The following is a 25,087-nucleotide window of genomic DNA, read 5'->3' as shown; positions in this document are numbered from 1 at the left end:
TTTCCGTTCTGGCAAATTTCAGGCGCTCGATATGTCCTTTTTTAGCAAAGGTCATGCCGGATTTTTCCGTGAATTCTGGCATGACTTGTGCTAGAATATGTAGGAAATATCGAGTGGCCTGGATTTTCTCGAAAAATAATGATCTAATTTAGGTTCTTTAGTACATATATTTAATTGTACAAGTTTAATCTTTGAATTATGAACGTAGGAAATGTCGTACTCGGACGACGATAGTCTCCCGGGGGAGTGCAGCTGGTGCCACGACGGTTAAGGTCTGTGCGACAGGTTCCTTCAGCTGTACGAAGATCGGCGCTTCAGCATTAAGCTCGAGGAGACCTTCGATGTTAAAACGGTACGCAACGACGACAAGTGTGTTTTTCATAATTAAGCATGACTTCAACTATTTCAAGGTCTAATTTTCATCTTTTACAATTCAACTAGCTTATCCCATGCCATGCAAGACGCTATGTCTTGGAGAGGATGGGTTTTGAAGACCATGAAAATTGTGAAACAAAGAAAATACACCTAAGGACCCATCATGATATGGATTTTGAAGTAAATTTGTACAATTCTCAGAGCGTAATCCATTTTGGTTGCCAAAATTGGGAAGCACTTTGCAAAATGTATGGTTTTTATGAGGGTATAATTGTCACCATGGATCTTGGTGATCCTGACATCGAGCAAGACAATATGGACATTTGGGTCCTTGTTGATACACTTCCGATTCTACCGCAATGTGAGTTTCTCAAACATAGTTATTAACTAATTTATATTGTTTATTTCAAAATAGTTGACAGCTTATTTCTATTGACAGCTTATTTTGATTCTTCAAAGAATGTGCGGAAGATGGTAGACAAAACCCACTACACTGATGGCTCCGAATTAACTTATAAGGAGAAAAGTCATATGATCGCATTTTGTACTTATCTTGAGAATTACAATACCTATTATCGAACTCCTCTAAATTATGGTGAATACGTGCCACTAGTGCATGTGTTGAACCACGGTAACTTCTATGGAGATACCCTGATAAGATTTTTTACTATTACGACATCCGTGCATCTTTTGCATACTTCTAAAACTAGTACATCATTGCTAACTATTAAGTTATTACTATGTTTTTCAACAGAAAATCCCGATGGATTGTGTGCCTCATTTGATGTATCAGAATGGTTGTCTTGCAGTTCTGAACATACAGCCAGGTCAATCTACGGATCTCACCTGTGCATATCGGATTTCTAAAACCGGTGAACACATGCTAATCAAAGAATGGAAAAATGTTTGGACATTCGCAAGGTGGTTCTTGGAAGTAACATTAAGCGAAAGGCAAGAATAGGAGACAGGATAATCTCCATTCTCCATAATGGAGAGTCAGGGGCTATCTTGGTTTTTGCTATTTTACCTTAGAGAATATAGTAGGTCCTAGAGAATGTAGTAGGTCCTATGAGGTACAATATGTTTATTATGTGGTATAATGTGTTAGAGTTGATGATGAGGAGTACTTGTGATTACGACTAGTGACCAATTTGCTATGTGATGTCTCATTGATGAAAACGATGATCTTGAGGTGTTATATGACAATGATGTATTATGATGATAAGTTGTTAAGATATGATGATGATGATGATGATATTTATTATATCATTGGGTGAAAGAACCGCGGATTAGTTTCAAGTGGATGGACATCCACTTGAAACTAGTCCACGGTTCTTTCACCCCGTGATGTAATAACTCATTATGATGTAAAAAATAATCGCTAAATTCATGTTGTATGAAAACTTGTGTAAAAGTGTATGAATACAACATGAGATAAAAAAGAAATAAAATACGAAATAATAGTAGTAGCGCGGGCAGGGAGAAGCGCTACTACTAATTACCAGTAGCGCTCCTCTGGGAAAGCGCTGCTACTAAGTCGATTTAGCAGTAGCGTGGGTTGAGGCACGCTACTGCTAACCTTTAGTTGTAGCGTCATACCAGTAGCGCTCCAGCCCGCGCTACTGATAGGCCTAAAACCCGCGTTGCTGCTAGGCTTTTCCCTAGTAGTGATGAGACCAGTAAAATGGAAAACCTATCAAGGGTAAACCTTTGCCTTGCACATAGTCCACTTGAGCTAGATGATGACGATCTTGACTTCCTCAAGTTGGACCACCTTTCTTGATTGCGTTGGCTCGATGAAGACTAGTTGATTGCTCCCCCATACATCGCTATGGGTGAGCCACTCTTCAGCACATATTCACAAGTCCATTTTCACTACAATGGATGGCAAGCTTCAAGCAAGATCTCTTCGTGATGCTCCGCTTGAAATTGCACACCGTAACCTTGATGATGATGCCCACTTGATGTCATCCTCCATGGGTTATATGATATCTTACTTTTGATGCACGACCATGGAAATATACCTCTCGGCACATCTTGTACGCTTTGTGTGTTGATCAACTTGATTCACTGTTTGACTTAGTCTTGATCAACCTTTTATCATGTATTCTCTATGACCAATCAATGGATAATTCCTTGAATATCACCTTGGTCATTACATAATCTCCTTTAAACCAACAAATGGACTTCAAGAAATGCCTATGAACAAACCCTTCAAATATAGCTTAAGGCAACCATTAGTCCATAGTGATTGTCATCAATTACCAAAACCACACATGGGGGCACCATGCTCTTTCAACTTGTGGAGTTTAACCAAGAGTTTGTAAGGGCAACGAGATCGCCTACTTCATGAAGATCTACCTCGAGTGAGACTAGTCCCCCGTGGGCGTAAGCCCTGATGCAATAGACAACGTTTGCTTCTTCATGGACCCTTCATGGGTGGAGCCCTCTGTGGACTCGCGCAGTCGTTATCCTTTATGGGTTGAAGTCTCCATCAATGTGGATGTACGATAGAACCATGTATCGAAACCACGCCAAAAAGCACCGTGTCTTCATTGTGTTTGATCTTCCTATATCTACCTCCCTTTACTTTCTTGCACTTGCATGTTGTTCTTCTGCTGCTCACTCTCTAGATATGCATGTGTAGATTGTATTGGTTTCCATTTAACTTGTGCTAAAATCTACCTAAATTCCAAGAGAATCTAAAAACTGCACCTTTGCCTTGTTAAGTGTCTATTCACCCCCCCCCCCCTCTAGACCCCTCTTCTCGATCTTTCAACTCTGGATCAGCTACAGGGCCTCTAGTTCCCTCCCCCCGCCCCGGCTTATGGTTTCCTCTATCACGTGCGCGACTTGGCGGGAGGGACATTTCCGCCCCTTCTTTGCCGCCACCCACGTCGCCGCCACCGATGACGATCTCCCCTACCCCACACCGTCTCGCCTCGTCGCGCCCCCAATAAGGCAGCATGGAGTACCCGCAACCACCCGCTGGTGGACTTCATGCGTCACCGCCCCCATCGGTGCCACCTCTTCCACCCGCGCCTCTCGTGGTCGTGTCCTGTGCCGCCATGTCAACTACTTCCTCTATGCTCCCTCCTGTCGCAGGCTCGGGACGAGATCCTCCTCCACCCCCTCCGGTGGACGGTCGAAGTCGCAAGACAAGGGCCCGAGGGTGAAGCTTTCAACAATGGAGGAGGTGGTGGCTAAGCTTTCGGCAATGGAGGTGGTGGTGGTTGTAGGAGATATGTCGTAGAGGCAATAGTAAGAGCTATTATTTATCTTCAAGTTTGTAATTATGTTCATTTTCCATGCTATAACTTCAATGGTCCTCGAGTCCGTATATCCATAAAGTCTCAAAGGGAGAAACACTATTAGGGTACAACCCCCTTTAATTTGGCGACTTTTTGGAAAGTCGCCTTTTAGGGCTTTTCCCCAAAGTTAAATGTGATGTCATGGGGTGGTGGGACCCCCTTTGGGGGGCACACAAGGTGGCCGGCCCAAGTAGGAGCTCCTCCATGGAGCTCCACTTGCCCCCCTTTTGTGGTTTTATGGTGAAAATATCCCAAGAGCTTTTTGGTATTTTCCCATGGCCTCTACCCCTTGCCTCCCACTATAAATACAGGTGGAGAGAGCTCTCCATTTCACCCCAATTTCTCTCCCAACACATGCCATGCAATGTTCTGGCTTTCTTTCTCTCTCCCAAGCGAAATAGTTTCATAACCCGAAAGGTTGTCTAGTCTTCAGTAGAGCATAGTTTTGGATGGCGAAGCTCTTGCGGGTAGTTGACACCGGATGTGTGCAACCTGGTAGAGAGGTTGTCGTTTCGATCTTAGTTCGACAGACGTGTCGAGGTGCTATCCGAGGGACTGTCCGAGGTTCTACCCGAGGGCCTCCTGAAGGGCTGTCCGAGGGCCTCCTGAAGGCCTATCCGAGGGACCGTCCCAGGGGCAGTCTGAGGGAGAACATCCTCACAGTTAGGAGGTTGTAAAATCCTAGCTGCGGGGATCTGCACCGACGATCTTTGCCAACTCTACTTCCGTTGCGCTATGAATTGCTAACGATTACATCAAACCTTGTATGCATCTTCATAGTGGTCCTGGGCTGGCGCGTACGTCAGAATTTTTTATTTTTTATTGCATTACCCTACAATGCTTCGGCAAATGGATTTGATGGTGGTGCTTCGGCCAATGGAGTTGATGGTGGTGCTTCCATCAATGGTGGTGATCATTTTTCGGTCAATGATGGTGGTGCTATGGCCGGTGGTGGTGGCGACGATCTTGGCAACATAGATGTTGCTTAATTTGATCATGTTTAATTTTGTTTGATTGCTCACTCTTATGGACAAAATTGCTATCTCTTATATTGTGCATGATTTTAAATGTGAACTATTGTAGCACGAGTGTTTAATTCGGTGTAGATATGAATTTTTAGATGATGTCAAAATAAAGCCTGAAAACTGATTTGTGGTACCGAGCGGGCTCCGGCGGAACAGATTCTGTAAAATGGTTTTGCCGGATCCGCTAAAGATGATCTAATCCCCACGCAGCTCTCTCTCTCTCTCTCTCCCTCCCTCCCTCCCTCCCCCCTCCCTCTCTCTCTCTCTAATTTATTTCCCGCTCAAAAGAGATATTATACAACTTCTATGTTTAAGTTAAAAAAGAAGCAGCAACTGTACCAATGGTTAGCACAGTTTATGCAAGGTGGTCAGAGGTGTGCAACTTGATTCACGTCTGCAACATTTTTTAGTTACAAATTAATTTATCCTGCTATCTGATAGGCGGGACCCACACAGTGATAGGGAGAGAACTGTGGAGCCGCTGCCATGCTGGCGTGCCATGAGGACAAAGTTGATGGCAAATTAACAGAAATGTACCTAAATGTTTTCAAAACTCAAGCTGTATGACTAGTTTGTGTCAACTTCAAGTTATTGTATGAATTTATACTCATCATGCAAATTCGAGTACCATAGATGCAATTAACTCATAAATATTCGTACTCAAGTTCATTTGGATTTGAGGCAACACCTGCCCAACCAACAAATTGGAGTTTTTTTGATAAACTTCTTCTCCTTTATTCATTCATAAGTAAAGTAGCATCGTTTACAAGTAAAGGGATAACCTCATCAGGGGCGTTATCCATCCAAACCCTCGGAGAAGAAAACCTAGCTAACCTTGCTAGTTCATGAGCTACTCGATTACGTTTCCTATTACAACGATCATAAATGACATGGGAAAAAACTAATGACATGAAATAACAGTCGTCTATAATGGATGAAGCGACTGAAGAAGAGTAGCCTTGGCTTAATGCCTTCACCACCTCCACGCTATCCGAAGTTACTTCAATCTTATTACATCCGACGGTATTAGCAAGATTCAAACCAAACCTCACTGCAATTGCTTCTGCTGTGAACGAGTCGAAGCAAATGTCCATCTTTTCATTAGCAGCCGCTATAAATTTCTCCCTATGGTCTCGGATAACTGCGTCCTGCTCATCTATTTGGGTGGGAGCCGGTTATTTGGCTTGCCCATCGGCTGCTGAAGTTAATTTGTTGCAAGAACAAGGCAGTCAAAACATGGACAGTCTGTTTGGTTTGGGGGGAATAAAAATGGAGAATGGAAGGAAGTCAATTTCTATCAATTTCTTCTCAGGGAGAACCTATTAATTCATGAAGTTTCATCCCATGCTATTTCCCATCATATATCAAAGGAATGAAAGTAAAACTCTACTTTCCATGACTGTAAAACTCTACTTTCCATGACTAATTCCTCCACAAACACCTTTGTGAAAACTCCCTCCTACCCGAATGGTTACCAAACATGCTGGGAGTTATTTGGTGTGCCAACGATTTGCCATGGTTACCAAACATGCTGGGAGTTATTTGGTGTGCCAACGATTTGCCATGGCTAGCAACAGCAAAATCTCACAAAAATATCTACACATATACTTTGAATTTGTTTATTTAGAACATGGATTTAGGAGATGTGTCGACTACAAGGCCTCTACGATGACTTCGTAAAATCACAAGATGATATGCTGACTTAGTCTCTCAGAGCTGCTCATAGGGATAGGGTGTGTGTATGCATCCATAGAGGTGAGTGTACATATATATGAACACTTGCGCCCATACTGTGTAAAAAAACATGGAATTTTTTTTTGCCAAGGTAAGAAATTAGAGAATTTAATACTAAATTACCCTTAATTTGTTGATTAGTGACAAGTAAATCCAGACCATGAAAGGAAGAGATACAGAAATTCTAGAGATACTTTCCTTTTTCTCAAAGACAAATAGACAATGTGGAGAGATAATTTCCGTTCTTCTAGAGGTGTAAAGAAAATTAGGAATCAGAAGAAATACTACTTTTCTCCAATTTGTTCTACGTGTGGAAAAAATATTGTTGACGTAAAAAAAAATGGTTCCTGGATATCAATTTCCTCTTGCGAGGAATGATTTCTGGAAGAAAAGCAACCGTGCATTCTTCCAAGAATTCTTCTTTTTCCATTTTAAGAAAACCCTTTTTTGTCATTAGACGACGTGGCTCAGCGTGGAGGCTGCATTAGGAGTCAATTCAAGAATAAGGGAGAAGAGAAAAGTCACAACACAGTACCACCTCCAGATTATATACAAGAATAAGCAAGCAATTGCATGCACAGAAACCAAACTAAAGAACCTACTACCAGTTCGCTGGTACCCAGTTCTCTCCATGACAGCCCATCATAATGAACCGCACACACTTGGCCGGTAAAGGAGGATTAGCACTGGGAGCATATATGTTCCAAGCAAACATAGTTAGTCAAATATCTCTTGGGCTTCTATTTTGCTGTGTTGCCTGCAGGATTTTGTCAAAGGTAATATTAGCGTCGAAAACCAAATACTACAAGACTGAATATCTTTATCTTATTCAAAGTATCATTGCACAAATTTATGAATATTATCCAAGAAATAATATCAGCAGGTATGCATGTACTCCACACAACTTCAACATGCCTAGGTCCACACGATTCTGAACAAAAACGTAAGAATTGCAATGTCATGCAAACGTCGAGTACTACAGAACTGAATTTGCAGGAATGCACTTGGTTGATTGCACCAAAGAGGGGGGAGGGGGGATGATTCTTCCCAATGGATTTTTTTCCTATAAAATGTAATGCAGTGGAATGCTTAGGAAAAATCCAATGGGGTATACAATCCGACAAATCAAACAACCCTCATAAGGAGAATTTCCTAAGGATTTCAACCCTCCAGAATTCCTATGAACACCCTTTGAATTTGAATCAAAGAGGCCTTACACAGGCGGAAGTGCAAACACTGGACGCACAGAAAAATATGCAAGAGACAACATTGCATGAACTTACTGCTCATCCTTGGAGATTCGGTAATACTTCTCAGCAAGCTGCCTCTGACCGATAAGCTGAGCAAACCGCTCATCATGGGTGATTATAATCAGCTGGAAGTTCTCCTGGCCTTTCCTACTCTCCATTATTCTATGGCACACACAAGAGACTCTGTTAATGGTAAAGCTCCAAATAATAATAAATCGCCATGCCTGAAAGTTTACCTCAATAGGGCAGCAGCTAGGCTCTCAGCATTCGGTCCATCAAGATTGGTGGTTGGCTCATCCAGAGCTAATATGCCACAATTCAGACAGAATGTCTCTGCCAGTGCGAGTCTGATTATAAGAGAAGCAAGCACCTGAACAGCAGTGGAGATAACCATGAGATTTGTAGGATTGTATATAATTCATAAGATCATGCTAGCTGAAGTTTATGACAACAAAAGAAACAAAACAAGTTTACCTTCTGACCAGCACTGCATCGCCCTCGCATTTCCAGCTCAGCACCACCATTTTGCATGACAACCTACAATGCGGTTCAAACAGCCAAGTGTAACAGTTGTCCAAGCAATCAGTTAGTAAAACGTGTAGCTAATTTAACTTACACGGTAGCTATATGATCGAGTGCCTGCACCCTCAGAATCAGAATTGATGCTTATGCAATCAATATCTTGGCCTCTGTATGTCTGCTGCCACAATTCCTTAATTATTTTATTTATCTCCTCCATTTTCATGGTATGGAACCGCATAAGAGCCCTACAGAAATACAAGTGTGCCATCATAAAGAAAGTTACGAAGCATCCATATATTTTATGGATAATTTTCTTGAAACCACCTTTTTTTCTTGTCAAAATATCGACCACATGCCAACAAAGTTCCACAAAAAATGCAGTTCTGTTATATCACGAAATTCAGAAGACCATGGCCCGCCATCAACACAATATCTGTTCCCAGGATTTCAGAAAAAACAGAATCTTTCTCTTGTTGACCACTGAAGGTGGGCCACAACTCAGTTCTTAAAAAGTGTGGTGGTTTTCTGACATAATAATATAAAAGTTGTAATTTGAGAAACTAAGAAGTGTGGTTCGTTGACAGTTTGACAAAAAAGGAAAAGTTTTAAGAAAAAAATACTCTATATTATTGTACTACTCCCTCCACCTTGCCGTCTTTATCTTGGTTTCATGATTTCTTAATCTATCCAGAAAGAAAAATGAGGACTAATATTTTGATATTAGTAGAGTAAACTTAGAAACGATATTGTACAAGTGAAATGCCCACCTTCAGATGCAACACAGTTTCAAGCTCAAATGTCGGTAGTTACTACCGTGAAGAAATTTTAGAGTGTTTAGATCACTAAAGTAGTGATCTAAACACTCCTATATTTCTTTACAGAGGGAGTATTGATTAATGACAACTAACTGGTGACTACTAGGGTTAAGTCTTATGACCTCAAATTCAACTCTGGTGTACATCCAGAACTAGTTATGTGTCAGTAGTGATGGGTATTATGGTTCAGTTTTACGGACTCAATGCTGATGCCATATTAGGTTGAATGCACCAACCCAAAAGCGAGTTCTTTTATATCATGCAGGGTACAGGCTCATTTGTTAGTGTTAATCTAGCATTGTGTTTCCCTTATTTATGAGTCACACGTACTTCTATACAGAATAGCCCAATGGTGACACCAGTAATAGTACATCAGACCCATTTTCATAACAGAAAGTATGTCTGAATTTTGAAATTTTGGTTCATAAAGACAGGAGCACAATATACATGAAAATATGGAAACTTGCAATGTTTTGAGTTCACAAGGTGTTTGACATGGTAAGAATAATGGTGTAACTCGCCATATTTTCAGCCTATCACTACACTGAAGGGAAGCAAGTCTATCATTAAGGCAAAGAACAGAAAATTTTACTCCCCCCGTTCCAAAATACTTGTCGTGGTTTTAGTTCAACGACAAGTATTTGGACACTGCGTTTTGCTCGCAAAGTCACGAGTTTTTTAGCAATGCCATTGACCATGGCATTTACCCATCTAACCTAAACGCCATATCATGCTAAAATTTCTGCGAGGAGTCATTTTTGCCTCAACTATCAGTGGAAGATCAGATTTGTCGTTTTTGCCGTGAAAGCATACTCACTTGTCCAAAGCAGCATAGTATCGGTCCAAGTCCTTATTTGCCATCTCAGTTGTCTGCAACCACATCAGCTTCCTCATCAAGTAATAAGATCATAAAGCTGGAGAAACTGAACCTGGAAGATCATGCCACCTACCTTTAGTTGAAGAAGTTGGTTAAAATATCTCTTCTCAATATCCTTGTATTGTGTCTGTTTAAGCTCAAGTTTGTGCTTTGAAATATTACTTTGGTAAACAGAAATTGTTCCTTGACACCTATTATACTGCAGGGATTGCCAAGAAAATCAAATATCAAGGTGTCAGCCATATTTGATAGAGTTTCATACTAAGAAATAGAGTAAAATGTATGGTGCGCCGTTGAACTTCCAAAGTTGTGTCACTTAGATACTTGCACTATGAAATTGCTCATTTTAGACCTTCTGTGCATTACGCAAATCAATTAGGCCAGGACATCTGATGACTCACTAATTTACCATAAGGACTAACACATGCATTTTCATATTACCAGGACCTGGGCGGCACACCTATGAAACGTACATTTTTACTCTTAAGAAATACGTAATATATGTACTAGCTGGCCAAATGCATGTTCATGATTCCCTAAATAGGTATGAGAAAAGAATGGCATCTTATTAGAGACAAGTTTGCCAATTATTAGGAATGAGAGAAACACAATACCTCTGAAAGAAGCCTCTCCTTTTCTTGAGCATGCCGCTTAAGATCAGCTTCTATAGTAGACATGCTGCCGATGGAAAGCACATTATCTTCAAGTAACTCGATATCATGAGTAAGTCGATCCACTTCAGCCTTTGTTTTCCTGTAGTTCAGATTGTCATCAATGTTTCTTTTCAATTGATCTTGGCTCCGTAATAGCTGTTTGCTCTTGTCAAGCTCAACCGAGATGTCTTGCTTTCTTGCCTCACATTTCTGTAACTGAGACAGTGATAGGGTATGCCTTTCCTGCAACTCATTAAGCTTCTCTACTTTGTTTGAATCCAGGTACCTAAGAGGATATTTTTTTTAGACAAAGTAGTTAGTAAAGGGGCGACAAATTGAAAGAGCGGGAGTGGGAAATATATACCCTTTGATGCGTGTGTTAAGGGTTCCAAGTACATCGATTTCTTGCTGGAATCCCCTTTTTCTTTCTGCCAGCTGGTCATACTCCTGATCAAACCTTTCCTTCAAAGCTTTATACTCTTGCAACAAGCTTTCTCTCTCTTTTGACAATGGAACAAGAGCTTCTTCTAAATGCTGTGTCCATAAGAAATAAACATTTAGCATGTATTAGATCATCATGCACAAGCACAAGCGTTGCAGTGTCACTGATGCACAAAACTACATAGGAGTATGGCAGAAAGAATAATGAGATCATGCCTTCAGGGTTAAAATCTAGACCAACTGTCACAAGTTAATTTGCATGCACCCAGTACTACCCAAAGTTGGTCAAGAGAGCTGTAAGCCCATGACAGTAAACTGATCAAACTAGTGGGTGGCGAGACCTGACTGTTAACTAACAGTAAGTCAATGACCAGCACCAGCCAGTTAATATTACCCAGTTCCATATGAAACAGTGACCTACAACTGCACAAGTTACGTATCTACTCCCTCTGTTCCTAAATATAAGTCCTTGTAGAGATTCCACTATGAACCACATACAGATGTATATAGATGCATTTTAAGTGTAGATTCATTCATTTTGCTCCGTATGTAGTCCACCTAGTGGAATCTCAACAAAGACTTATATTTAGGAACGGAGGGAGTATTATATTATTAAAATAGAAGTCAAACAAGCTATTACGTTAATCCACATAGGCTAAAAAATAATTACCCATTGATCTAAATTACAACGATTGATAAGAGTTATGTACAACAATATTGGTGTACATAGACACGTCTCATAGGACACGTACAATGTGCATAGACAAGTTTCATCGGACACCCATGGTCATACTGTAATACTCCCTCCGTCCCAAAATAAGTGTCTCAACTTTGTACTAGCTCTAGTATAAATTTGTACTAAGCTCAAGACACTTATTTTTGGACGGAGCTATGTTTTAAAGGCGTCCCTAAGGCGACGCCTAGGCGACGCCTAGGCGTCAAAGCGCTCCCCCTCCGCTTTGGAAAATCGACCGCTTTGGGCGCCTAGGCGTCCAAAGCGCCCGCCTAGGCGTCGCCTAGGCGCCAAAGCGCCCCCCCTCCCTAAGGCGGTAAGGCGTCGCCTTAAAAACATAGGGACGGAGGGAGTAATATATTCGGAAGGTACACATACTCCCGTCTACTTGGATTGGCATATATGATTGGTGTCCAGCTAGACTTCCTTCTAATACAACTTGCACGTGATTGGTCCTTTTGGTTACGGAAACTCTAGATGGCACTAAAATAGCTTGGATTCCTTCCGAATCAAATGCATGCAGTAGACAGCCAATTAATCAAGAAAAAAAATTATAGGGAAGGTGCACTGTTGTACGGAGTAGTATTTATGCCATGACACACTCGTTGGTGTCAGAAATTAATCTGTGTGCTCCGTTGAATGCTCAACAACTCGATCAGACATGACGGAATGCAGCCCAATAGATTAGTATTAGAGTCTCAGCCATGAGTAGTACTCCAGGCAAGAAAACTAAAGATATGGTTTGTCAAGCATTAAGATAGCCATAATACAAAATATTAAGAGAGCCAGGAGCAGTCAGAGCTTATCAACAAATCCAAAACAACCAAAGCAGCCGTTTTTATTCCCTATCCTTGAACTCGACATCGGACCCACCAGTCGACTAGTGACTGATAGGAAAACATCTTGTTCACTATGAAATTCGGTTGAAGTATTTTTATTCCCTGTCCTTGACATTTAAATTATTTGACCATAGGTCCTCCAAAATAGCACCTAATATTAAAAAAGCCCCAGCAGGTCAGCAACAAGATTAGGTGCATGCATGCAGTGACATTACCGACGATCTCAGCCATGACTGCACACTAATCGACTTAACACACATATTTACAATTGATTTTGTATAGACTTATTTTCAAAAAGATTAAGAGGAAATATTGCAGGAATGTGTGATCACCTTTTTTGGTTTATAATAAAAGAGACAATTATAAGAAGAATACGACACGTGACGCACAAAGTTGACTTGATAGATTGCAATTATTTACAAGAACTCTTTTAACAAAATGAAAGTTACTTCACAAAAAAAATGCAAATTAAGTGTGGTCAGTTTTGAGACATGTGGAGACAGAAACCACAAGGTTTAATTATGAATCGTAGTTTAGACTGAATTCTTGAGGAAAAATAGCAATTAAGTGCAAGTCACCATTTAGATTAAATTCCCAGAAATTTTATTATCAATGTTATGGTTAAGTTGATAGATATCAGGCAATAAAGGTGTCAAAGAGAAATTCGCAAAGCCTATTAATAAATTTGCTATCAATTTTTATGCGTAGATAATATCAAATTCATAAAGGGCTAAACCTATTTATTTTTCTTATTTATCCTTAATGATTTATCAATGTTATGGTCGCGGGATAAGGAAAGAAATATTATAATATTATAAATATTAAGTCTACCGTTCAAATGTGTGACCTATGCATATATTTTCAAATTAAAGTAAAAGTCAATCTTGCCCCATATGTATCGGCATGAACATACAAGCAGCCATGAGAGAGACAGAGAGAGAGGGAGATGATGATGTTCGTAATGAGGCGGACAAGGTGGTGACGTAAAAATTAAAACTACCTTTGAGTGATGGTCAAGGCGACACCAAAAAACCTTATCAGGTGGACAAAAACCTCTATTTACTAAATTCCAAATAAGAAATAAGAAGCAAGAAATAAAAGGTGTTAGCAAATTGGTCTTATTGCAAACAGTAAATACTAGAAAATTTATATGGACCAGTGTTGCTTTAAATATACTCCCTCCATCCGAAAATACATGTCGGAAAATGGATAAAAATGGATGTATCTAGAAGTAAAATACGTCTAGATACATCCATTTCTCTGACAAGTATTTCCGAACGTAGGGAGTACATAATAAAACAAAAAGAAAACTATTATTTGTCGATAAAAGCTATAATTATTCTCTATAAAAATTCAGAAAAAGGAATAAAGAGAGGTAGCTAACATCTTTTCTTAAATCAGACATTACATAAAATTTGCTGTAGATATATGGTCAAGGAAAATAGAAATTTCATATTGTGGATAAAAGTACAACCATTTTCTATATAGAAGTCAAGAAATACTGATAACAAATTTTCTATTACGAACTATGTATAAAAAGTTATATAAGCGTAAGTGGAGATTGTATAGACAATTCAACATATAAACGACCGCTGGAATAAAAATAGCAATTCACTAAAATCAGATAACATGCAATATGTAGCAATGAAAAAAATCATCAAAGTAACATGCATGTGTTGTTCTAGGAATTGAACAATATGAATGGTACAGATGTATCAACATGAATGGTTTTTTTTCATATAGGAAAGTAGTTTGACATTATGAATCGAGCGGGGATAATCAACATTATTAATGAATTGGTTAACACCGGTCAATGTAGTTCATGAGGACAAGAAGCAAGCGAGATGTGGTAGGTTGAGAAGTACCAACATATCATGTAGAGGAAAAACATATCATTAGGTAAGAAGAATCGACCGCCCAATACTAATGTGGCCAGCCTATCTTATATCTCTTTGTGTATGCCAAAGAATACAACTTGACAGAAACGCACGGGCATATGTGCTAGTCACTAGAGAATATTAACTGGATCCATATTGCAGATAAATGGAAGTTCAATGAATACCTTCTGATCTAGGATCAGTTGCTCCTTTTCCTCGGCAAAATGTACCAAATCTTCTTCAGCCTTTTTGAACTTCAGCAATACACTTGAAGCTCTTAGTTTTTCTTCCCTAAGAGCATGCCACCGCATTTGAGCATTTGATAGATCCTCGCTAAGCATTTTTTGCTGATCCCTGAGATCGTCTACTTCACCAGTCAATGTGTCCCTGCCAGACAGAAGTAAACAAACCAGTATAGTTGAGCCTCCAAGAGCAAGTCATAAAAGAAGTAAGACTAAACTAATTCAAATGTTTCATGGGTGACGGATTGAATATTCAACATTTGAACGCACTTAGCATATGTTTGGTTGATCACCAAAACCAACCCTATCAATATTTCGTCAATGACCAATGTTTTGGCTCTTTCTTGCATAATGTCAAACATACATGCCGGCTCCTTGGCCAACTCTAGTTCATTTTTTCTTGCCAGCATTGGCCAAAAAATGGGCCCAAAAACAATTTTTTGGTGGGATTGGCTTGGGCTCAAACCGAACACACCCTGCGAAAACTACGGATGCAAGAAAACCCACTTCATGTGCAAGTCCGGTTGAATCTGGTTACTGAGTTGTTTAATGTTTGCAGTTGAACTAACATCTCACATTTTGCAGGCCTGGCGGGACCCGCTCCTGCATCCCTAGCGCACACAGTTGCAGAATGTGTAAACCAAAACATTTAAACATCCCTAATAACCTGTATTTGTGTGCTTAGTTGTGTAGGTAGCCAGTATAATATGGACCTCCACATACAAATATGAAATGGATAGTTCTCTGTAGAAAAGGCAGCATCTATGAGAATGCAGAATGAATCCTTCACCAAATTCAATTGATAGCTATACAACAAATTAATCAGGGTAAAAGTGTATCCATGTGTGTGTCACAAAAGGAATATCCTCCTTCATTGGCAAACCAGAAAAGCTTAAGCACTTGTTTTCATTTCACAGGCCAACAAAAAAGGAAGTCTATGAACATGATAGAAGCACATAAAGAAACTATTCTCAGTCTTTCACTTATGTGAGAACAGGCTTTCTTTAAATCCCATCCAGAGAACCAAAGGATAATGACTGAGATACTACAAAACAAAAGCAACACTGACGGCACACATGCATCATGCATATGCTCTATTGACCGTTAGGAAAGAGAAGGAGGAGCTGCAAGCTCCTCTCAAAGCTTCACCTAGACTCTCATGTATAGATCACTGCATAGCCATGTCTCCTCTACCTTCGTAAAATTCTCTCCTCTCGTAAATAATTTTATGTTTCTATCTCTATGTTTTTTTTCATAAAATTTACTGTCAAGGCCTCCCATACAGTTTTCAGTTAAGAAAAAAAGGAAACGAATAGAGAAGAGAACACAAAAGGGCAACGATATACATGGTAAGTTTGGTTGGACGATGATGTGGATCAAGGATGGTTGGGATCATGGGATGGATCATGGGTGAGAAAATAAAAAAGAAGAAAAATGAAGGAGCTACACAGGAACGCTGAGATTAATTCTTGCATGCTAAAGAAGAAAAACGCACCCTAAAGAAGTCTCCTATGTTCTGCTCCGTAAATCAAAAAATGAGTTACTGGAGCTAGAAGGGTCTCAAGTGGTGGGGGTAAGGGAGAGTCATTTTCTAATCCCCTGTGATACTAGAACTAGAATTTAGTTGCCTGAAGAACTACTTTCTCAATCCCCCAACAGAGGGTCTTATAATTCTAGGCCGTGGAAATTGCATCTGAGTATTAGCAAGTTTGTTCCCCATCGAAAATCATTACCTTGCCCTCTGCACAGAGATCAGCTCCAACTGAATTTCGTCGACAGATTTAACACCTTGGCCACGAGAATCAAGCTTATATTCAAGATCTTTGACTTGTGGTTCCAACTCCTGTATTTCTTGCACATGCCTGTCGATAGTATCAACTGGACGTAACAAGACTTCCACTCCATCCCTGTCCATTTTAACTTGAGCAAGAACACTCACAAGCTGCAACGCATCAAGCATACAAGTCAAAGCAAAATAGAAAAGACAACATGAATTATGTTTATAACAGATGCTACTGCTTGGTAACTAAAAGTAAAAACCCATGTTTCTCTGGAGGCAGTGCACCTGAAGTGCATTTGCAAAAGGTTCAAGTGAAGTTTCTCAAATAACAGTGCGCCTATCTAAAATACCAGACCATTATATCAATTACCCAAAGTACAGAAATTTTCCTCAATTTCATGAAAGAAGCCAATCCAACAGCACACACTGTCGAAGTGCTTAAGCTTAAGAACAGCTCAAACAACCATCATATGGATTTGACCTAGGAGATTTGCAAACAAAATAATCTACCAGCCCTCTGAAGAGGATGAAACATTCCATGGCCTAGTCCCAGAGAGCATAATATCTACACAAGTAGACTTCTACATCTGTATTATAGACTGATTTACTACATCTTGACACTTGACGTGGAGAAAGGGTCGCTAGAATTATGCCTCAGGAGTGGAGAATCTTCATTAGGACACATAGTAGAGCTAAGAAATATTTCAGTTTGAGAGTAATTTGGTTAAGAGAAACACAGGTCATCTAAGGTATTATGTTCGACTGTGTCTATCTTTATTTTGCGTATGATGAGAATAGAAAATAAAGTGCTGTCAATAGGGAGGACTAACATCATCAGATATCTGTTCCTTCTCACTTTTATCTGCCGAAAGTTGTTCCAAATCCTTCTCTGCTAAAGGTATAGTCTCTTTCTCCAGTTTCACATATTCATCATAAATCACACGGAGATTATCCAATTGATTGAATAAGTCTTCAGCAACTGATAAGTTCTCTGCCAGCACTTTCAAGCGCTCTGCGGTACTTGTACCTGTTGTCCTTTGCTGAAAGATGCAGCATACAACAGAAAGAAATCATCCACCACAAAGTAACTCTAATCAAACGAAAAATGCAGCACTCTTATGCTTACTAGATTACCCACCTTCTTTACAAAGAGGTCCTCTTCATCAGGTGTGAAAGCACGATCACAGCAAGGACACTTGTGATGCTGTCGGGCCACTTTTTCAAAAGGTTCATACATTTGCCGCATTCCCTTAGCATAACTGAAATTACTGCAAATAGGAAGAAAGCATTGAATTTGAGCATCAAACTGAGGTGTCGCTTAAAGAGATAGCTACAGTTATGGATACCTACTTTGTCTGTTTATCTCTCTCGTCCATGGCATCTTTCAGAATCTTGGGGTAAGCGTTGATGTCAACAGATACCTTAGCAATGGATTGAAGTTTCGAGTTCAGATGCTTTCTTTTTGCTGCACGAAAGATATCATTTACCCATAAAACTGCAGTATTGGCAGAATAAATAACTAAAGCCTATGGAGTTTTTGCTTAGAATTTTAGTACATATCAATATATTATTTCTCTTAGCGAGACACTTGGATGTTGACCTAGGTGAGCAAGCCAATTCATGCTTCAGTTTAACTCGGTTAAATCGAACAACTAATGGCTTGTGTGACACATTGGTTTGATACTGCATTCATCAAATTGAAACACTAGTTACCCTTGATCCCTATGTAGTGACAGTTGGAACCACTACAAGGTTTATACTACACTATGAGATAGAAATCGAGCATGCACAATAGTGCAATGTGGTGCATTGTCCAAGAAATTCCTTCGACATGATAATCAAAATGGATCTTTCACATACTTTGATTACCCTCACTTTGTTCTGGATAAGAATGTAACTGTAGGTCAGGGAAATTTTGCCCAAGGAACAATTTCAACTGCATAGACTCTACTTAGTTGGCAGTGAATCTGTCATCGTTCCAACATAGCAACTCAAATGATGGAATGATAATACATCTTAAAAGGCAAAAGAGAGATGTAGTGTGCTGTGTCCACCTCTCAGATTTTGATTCCAAATTCCATACATAGTGGAGCTTTTACATGCCAAAGAAGCATCATCAACTTTGTATGAAATAAGTAAGCGTGCAGTGATCATATCTAAATTTACCATCCAAAACTTTTTGGAGCTTTGACAAGTGGCTTTTAGCAGCATCAATTTTCATTTGTGCCAATTTCAACTGTTGTTCCGCTTCCTGAGATTTTGAGTTCAAATCATTGTATTCCGAGTCTACAGACCTGCGTCAAGCAGAGTTTTGTGGCAACATTAATAAACAGCACCAGAAAATATAAAGTGCCACATGTAGTATAATCCATAAGGAAGAATGAAAGCATAATAAATTAATAGATTACTAGTTGGGTGTGTCAGAGTAACATGCATAACTTTTTTTTCCGCATCAGGATGGAAGCTTAACAGATTGCTAGTTCAAGAACAGAATGGGATGTGTAGGCCTAGACGTCGCATTAACAGATTAGACCTTTGAAATACACATCCATATGTGAACGTTTACAACTAACATGTATGCTTAAACTGGATACATACTTATTGTGCACATGATTGATCAAACTGGATACATACTTACTGGACAGCCAGTAACCAACAATGGCATGAACAGGAAAGATGAATTGCATCGGAGGAAGTCAATATATTGCAGCTTTACATAGGTAACTTCAGTTTGATAATATGAGCCAAAATAGGACATATTATGCACCAGAAAAACACTAAGAGAGGCGATTAAGCATATCAATAAAGCACTGCGACACAAACCCGAAAGCTTGAGTAATCTCCTTCTTGACATCCTTCTCATGAGGAAGCCTTCCCTTAAGGACACTTCTAAATTTATCCTTATGTTCATCATATCTGCATTTTATATCGTGTTATCTCAATCTTCATAACGAAAGAATTGGTATTGGAATATAACTAACAATAAAACCATAGCACAGATAGAAATTAAAAGGGAAAGGAAAGAAGTACATCTTTTTAAGTTTCTTCTTGCACTTCTCCAACTCATCCTTCTTGAGTTCTAATTTTACTCTGTCATCAGCATCAGTTGCTATGTTATCTTTCTCTCGGTGAAGTGTTTTTATCTTGTGATCCAAGGTATATATCTCTGAGCGCTTCTGACTTATAATCAAATCATAGTCTCTTTCTCCCAGCGCAATTGTCTTCCTCTCAACTTCAATTTGCTATTCAAATCACAATGGGACACTTATTTAGAATTAAGAGCGTTAAACTTAGAGAGAGATAACTTACTTATAGATGTAAGCAAAGTGAAAACAAATCAACCTAGCAGACCAGCCAAGTACAGGTATATAACGATGAATAGATCCAATGGACAATGATAGTTAGGTTAAATAAATACCAGATGCCGCTCTCTTTCATCAATACGGGCCAGATTATGCCTTGAAAGCTCCGTCTCTGCAGCATCTCGCTCATTCTCTTTATCTTTTATGCGCCTTAAAACACCTATCTGGAAAGCGTTCGATATATTATATTAATGAATGGTATCTGATGTATCAGTTACGGGACATCATGCGTGTGCAAGTCCAGTGTTGTTTCCATTACTAACCTTAGATTCCTTCTTAGATTGTATCTGGCCATCAACTTCAGAGTAGCGAGCATTTACTTTAAGATAACGTCCCCAAAGAAATTCTAACTGTGTCTCATTAGTTTTCTGCTTAAGAAAAGGAATTTGATTACAAAGGGACATACTTGATAAGAATGCAGGTCTTCAGCATTTCCTAATTAATTGCACTTGCACAGATGCTTTTGAATAAATAAAGTATGGTAAAGCAAGAAACTTTGCATGAACATATCAGAGAGTCATGGAACCACTAAGATTACAAACAAAAATAGGCAGCAAAATGAATGCCTAGAAAACGTTAAGTACGATACAAAAAAAAAGTTCACATGGAAGTGTTTAATTTTGCAACTAAATTCCAAAATACGAAGAATAGGTATTATAACCTTCTTTTCCTGCAAATCATCCTCGAGATTCGATAGTCTTGCTTTAGTTCTGTTTGTAAGGTTCATGGCAATATCATTGGTAAAAGGAGCATCAGGAACTGGCCCGAGATTGTGTTTATTGAATATCGTTCTGATGGCTGAATCTCTTTCATGCTTCACGGACATGTGAGCCTGAAAACAAGATACTTGTATTTAACCTTGTGTCACAATGTCCACTATCATTTACGAATGGTCAAGCCAGTCAAAAGAAAGAATAAAGGATTACAGTATTACATCAGCTTCTGCCTGGAGCTTTCCTATTTCGCGTGTTGAATCATTGATGGTCTCGGATAGCAGAGAGCTTTTTGCATATTCATCATTCATCTCTCTTTCAAGTTTAGCAATTTTCGTTTCCAGTAATGCAATTTTTTCTTCAAATTTTGTTTGCCACTCCTTCAGCTCCTCATCAGTATCTAAATGAAGCAAGGTAAACCGTCATTATGCTGAGAAGGAACCATTTGAGTGATGGGCATGATGAGGAATTGCTTACCTTCATTTTCCTCAGAAAGAGCAGCATACTGTTGCTCCTGAAGTGTAAAATATGTACTTCTAGCAGTTGCTTTGGTGCTAATTTGCTCCTGAAGTTTCCTCAAATCCACCATACTTGTTTCGGTACGAAGGATTTTGTTTTCCACAGCTTGGATGTTTGTTTTCAGGTCCTCCATTTGAGTTTTTAAGGCGTCTGACTTCTCTTGATCTTGTGCAATACTGTCACGGAGCTGTGAAAGTAAGGAAATTAAACTAATATTAAAAGCAGCATACCCTTCAAAAAATTAAACTAAATTGCAGCAGAAGTGTAGAACAGACTAATTTTCAGTGCACATTCAAGTGTTCAATGTTGCTGCACATGAATACTGACATGAGCTGGAAAATGCAGTGACTCAAATTGAGCTGACAAGTATGCCAACGAAAGAGTAAAGGCAACAGAAATTAAGTAGTCTACTAGGGTAATGTGAATTGTGAAGTGTAATGAATCGTTGTCACCTATTATAGGGAGGTTATTTGTATATCACCTCCATTTATATTCTATACATATATATCCCCCATGGTGGTAACATAACACAAAGTAGGGTGGTAACACAACAGAAAGTAGGATTCTAGAAACATATTACATAGTTGTGAAAATAAATGAAAACATATAAATAGAAGATACAAATTACCCTGTATGCTTGATCTTTAAGAGTCTGAAGGTTCTCCAACTTTAACCTAAAAGTCTTGATTTCTTGTGCTTGGTCCTTGTGAAGTTTCTTTATGACTTCAAGAGCTTTGGTATAGCTGTACATTAGGAAATTAAGGTAGTGAAGTTTTGACATCATCTCCCCACTTTCACAGAAAGATTAGCCTTCCAGAGAAGTGGAGACTACACCATCTTAAACAGAATGCAACAATCAAATAAGAAAATTCATGGCCTTAATCGGAGCTTCTAAATAATGAAGTAAATAGTAATGCATTCATATACCGGGTAGCAGAAAAGATGTCGTCAAACTTTTTCTTAAGTGTTGAAGGGTCCTGTAATGGCCAATTGGATTCGTCTTGGTGCACAAATATAACATTCTCCAATATAGCCTTCGAAACACCCATTAGGGCTGGAATCTCCCTATCCATATCAGCGCATCTGTAGCTGAGACAAACCTTCTGAGCTCAGCAATAAAAACCGATCAGTGAGGATATGATTTTATAGAAAATTTTCAGCAGTATTCCATTAAAGCAAATAGGCTTCTAGGGCTACACAACTTAAGTATGCTACTATAATGGTATCACTTGGAATAAATCAAAGAACTGCTGTGAAAAATCAATTGTCCAGATTCAAAATTTCCATTGTCTTGATTCACATGAATTAATTTTTCCTATGTGCAAATCTATCGCCCTACTTGCAGTTGGGAACATAATGTATAAAAAACGGAGGAGTGCTCTAGAGAAGATTTTCTATGGCCAGACGCAAACATAACAAGGAACAAAGTAAATCATATGCCCTTTCAGGTATTAGAAAAATTACATGGTTCACAAGACATGTTAACTGTTCTAATCTTTTTGATATACTTCCAACCAAATGGGGCAAAATAGCATTTAGTTTCTCTTTCAGTGTATAAAGTGAGAGAAAGTTCCAAGCGAGTGTAAGTTATAAAGGCGTTTGAAAGCAGAATAAATCGCAGTCAGCTCCAAAAGGCTGGAGTAAGAAGTAGAACTCTTGACCAAATGGGGCAAAATAGCATTTAGTTTCTCTTTCAGTGTATAAAGTGAGAGAAAGTTCCAAGCGAGTGTAAGTTATAAAGGCGTTTGAAAGCAGAATAAATCGCAGTCAGCTCCAAAAGGCTGGAGTAAGAAGTCGAACTCTTGACCATCGGGGTAGATGGAAGTATATCACAGGGATTTTAAAACAATTGACATGTTTTGTGAACCAGTCTCTGTGTATGTACCCATGGGAGCAGCAGTACTGGATCATAGTTCTATAACAGAGATGCATACAACAACTCACATCATTTTAATGATGCTTTGAAACAGCAACAGAAGCAAGTTTTTTTTTTCGGGGGGGGGGGGGGGGGGGGCACTTAGTGCCATAAGCCAAATGCAAGTACATTATGGCAATATAAATAACAGAAACCTAAACAGTGGGCATGACAGCGCATTGGTTTTTCCAGAACCGAAGTTTAAACAACCTTCTGCACTGAGTTCGGGCATAACCCAGGAATTACATGAATAACCCAAACATCAATACAACAGAATTAACATAACTGATTGCAAAGCACATATAAAGCAACTTGAAAGCCAAAGGAGGGGGGGAAAGGGACCTCGCCCGTGTGTGGATTTATAGTCTGGAGGACGCTCTCGATTGCCTTAAACTCCATCTTTGATGCCTTCTGGGTAAGCTGGAAAGAGCGGATGCACACCACATCCTTTCCTGCTGCTGTCTTAAACCTCAGCTTAATCTGCCCTTTCGTTTCGGTTTCACCTGCTACCTAAATCTCACAAACATGTATAAAAGTAAGAATCGAAAAGAGAATGAGTACAACATAAGAAAAGAACAACCTTAAGATAGTATTGATCCAAACAACACCGGGCACAAATTCGACTAAGCTCATAGCACACCTCAAGTCAGAGGCATCAAATTTTCCCATGTGCAAGCAAGTGCTAGAGCACACAGGATTTCGACAGACCTTAAAATCCACAAAGCCCAGAGACCCTCTCTAATTGGACCCCGATTAAACCTATAGAGCAGCACGACCCAATGCCCTCGGCCATACACATACTTGCACGCGCACACACTACCGCCGCCGCCATTCCCCAATCAGTAAAACATCTCCCAAGTCCAGGTCAGCAGCAGAGAGCACAAGGCCTTGTGGACAGCACTGAGACCCCGAATAGTGAACGGTGAGGTCAAAAAGGACGGCGCATTACCTTGGGGTCATGGACGAAGGTGTGGCCGGAGCGGGAGTTGGGGGGCAACTCGCCGGTGCAGGACAGCTTCAGGCACTCGATGATGGTCTGCGGAAATCCAAAAGAACCCAGGCCATGAATGAATCGGCGCATACACACGGCATGTAGTTGAACAGTATGAGTAGATTGGATTGGTGGGCATTACGGTTTTGCCGGCTCCGTTGGAGCCGACGATGAGGGTGAGGGGCTTGAAGAAGGTGATGACGTTCTTGTTCTCCGGGTCGAAGCTCCGGATCCCCTTGATAAGCATCTTGTCCACCGTACTCATCTTGGCACCCAAAATCTATCCCTCCTCCAACTCCTCCCCTCCTGTCCCCCCTCGCCCCCCTCCTCTCTTGCTTCGGCTCCTTCGGATTCCCTCCCACGCCGGTGCCGTCTCCGGCGTTGCTGCTTGCGTTGGCGTGTTACAATGATCTATCCTCTGGGCGTGGGGAGCGAATCCATCTATTGCTCCGCCATGGACGGGGGAGACGGGCGGGCGAAGGAAGGAGGCGGAGAAAATGGTGGGGAAGAGGCGTTCTATTTGGAATTTTGGGATTTTGGCCTCTGGGGGTTAGGGTTTGGACTTTGGACCGGGGGCGACTAGGATAGAAACTGGACCTCCGGTGGAAAAAAAAAACAGAAAACCTCACCCTGAGCAGTGAGCCGTTAGATCGGAGTTGGATGGCACAGATCTTGGTGCAGGAATCTGTAGGAACAAGTACAGGATTTTGTGGGAAAGGAACCCTCGCTTTTAGTTTTTTTTTTTAGTTAAAACAAGACTTTATTCATTTGAAATAATCAGTACATCGTTTGGGAGGATCGTTACAATTTCATTGATAGGCTCTTCAAACCAATCCAAAGTCACAGAAAATCTAGCTAATCTAGCAAGTTCATGAGCTACTTTGTTTGCCTCTCTATTACAATGTTCGAATCTAGCCACGACAAAAGCACACGCATAGTGAAAACAGTCATCATAGATGGCCACCGCCGCACCCGCTGCTTGTCCTCCGTCCTGCATGGTCTCAATCACCTTCATATTGTCTGAGTTGATGATTAGGCTTACATCCCGCCCTTTGTGCCAAAGTTAAGCCAAATTTCAGGGCTAACACTTCTGACGTCAGAACATCCGTACAA

General features: G+C 40.0%; 1 protein-coding gene across 1 annotated transcript; it reads right to left on the bottom strand.

Annotated features, from left to right (window-relative positions):
• Positions 1-6,932: 6,932 nt before the first annotated feature.
• On the bottom strand, positions 6,933-24,530 carry LOC123110672 (DNA repair protein RAD50). Its single transcript, XM_044531259.1, has 27 exons — positions 24,117-24,530; positions 23,933-24,019; positions 23,326-23,493; positions 21,996-22,171; positions 21,697-21,811; positions 21,027-21,255; positions 20,771-20,949; positions 20,498-20,668; positions 20,100-20,204; positions 19,893-20,000; positions 19,505-19,716; positions 19,298-19,390; positions 18,641-18,768; positions 17,825-17,939; positions 17,613-17,742; positions 17,305-17,514; positions 16,428-16,636; positions 14,638-14,839; positions 10,927-11,096; positions 10,524-10,848; positions 9,983-10,108; positions 9,850-9,902; positions 8,312-8,462; positions 8,170-8,232; positions 7,932-8,065; positions 7,729-7,857; positions 6,933-7,202 (listed from the first exon to the last, which is right to left on the bottom strand). Exons 1-27 carry the CDS (start codon positions 24,237-24,239, stop codon positions 7,163-7,165), a joined length of 3,951 nt encoding a protein of 1,316 aa, XP_044387194.1. The 5' UTR covers positions 24,240-24,530; the 3' UTR covers positions 6,933-7,162.
• Positions 24,531-25,087: the final 557 nt, after the last annotated feature.

The sequence above is a fragment of the Triticum aestivum genome, chromosome 5B (genome assembly GCF_018294505.1).
Source record: "Triticum aestivum cultivar Chinese Spring chromosome 5B, IWGSC CS RefSeq v2.1, whole genome shotgun sequence".
In the NCBI taxonomy this organism is placed as follows: Eukaryota; Viridiplantae; Streptophyta; class Magnoliopsida; order Poales; family Poaceae; genus Triticum; species Triticum aestivum.
Note: the sequence above shows the minus strand (reverse complement) of the source record. Positions and strands in the feature narration are given on the sequence as shown.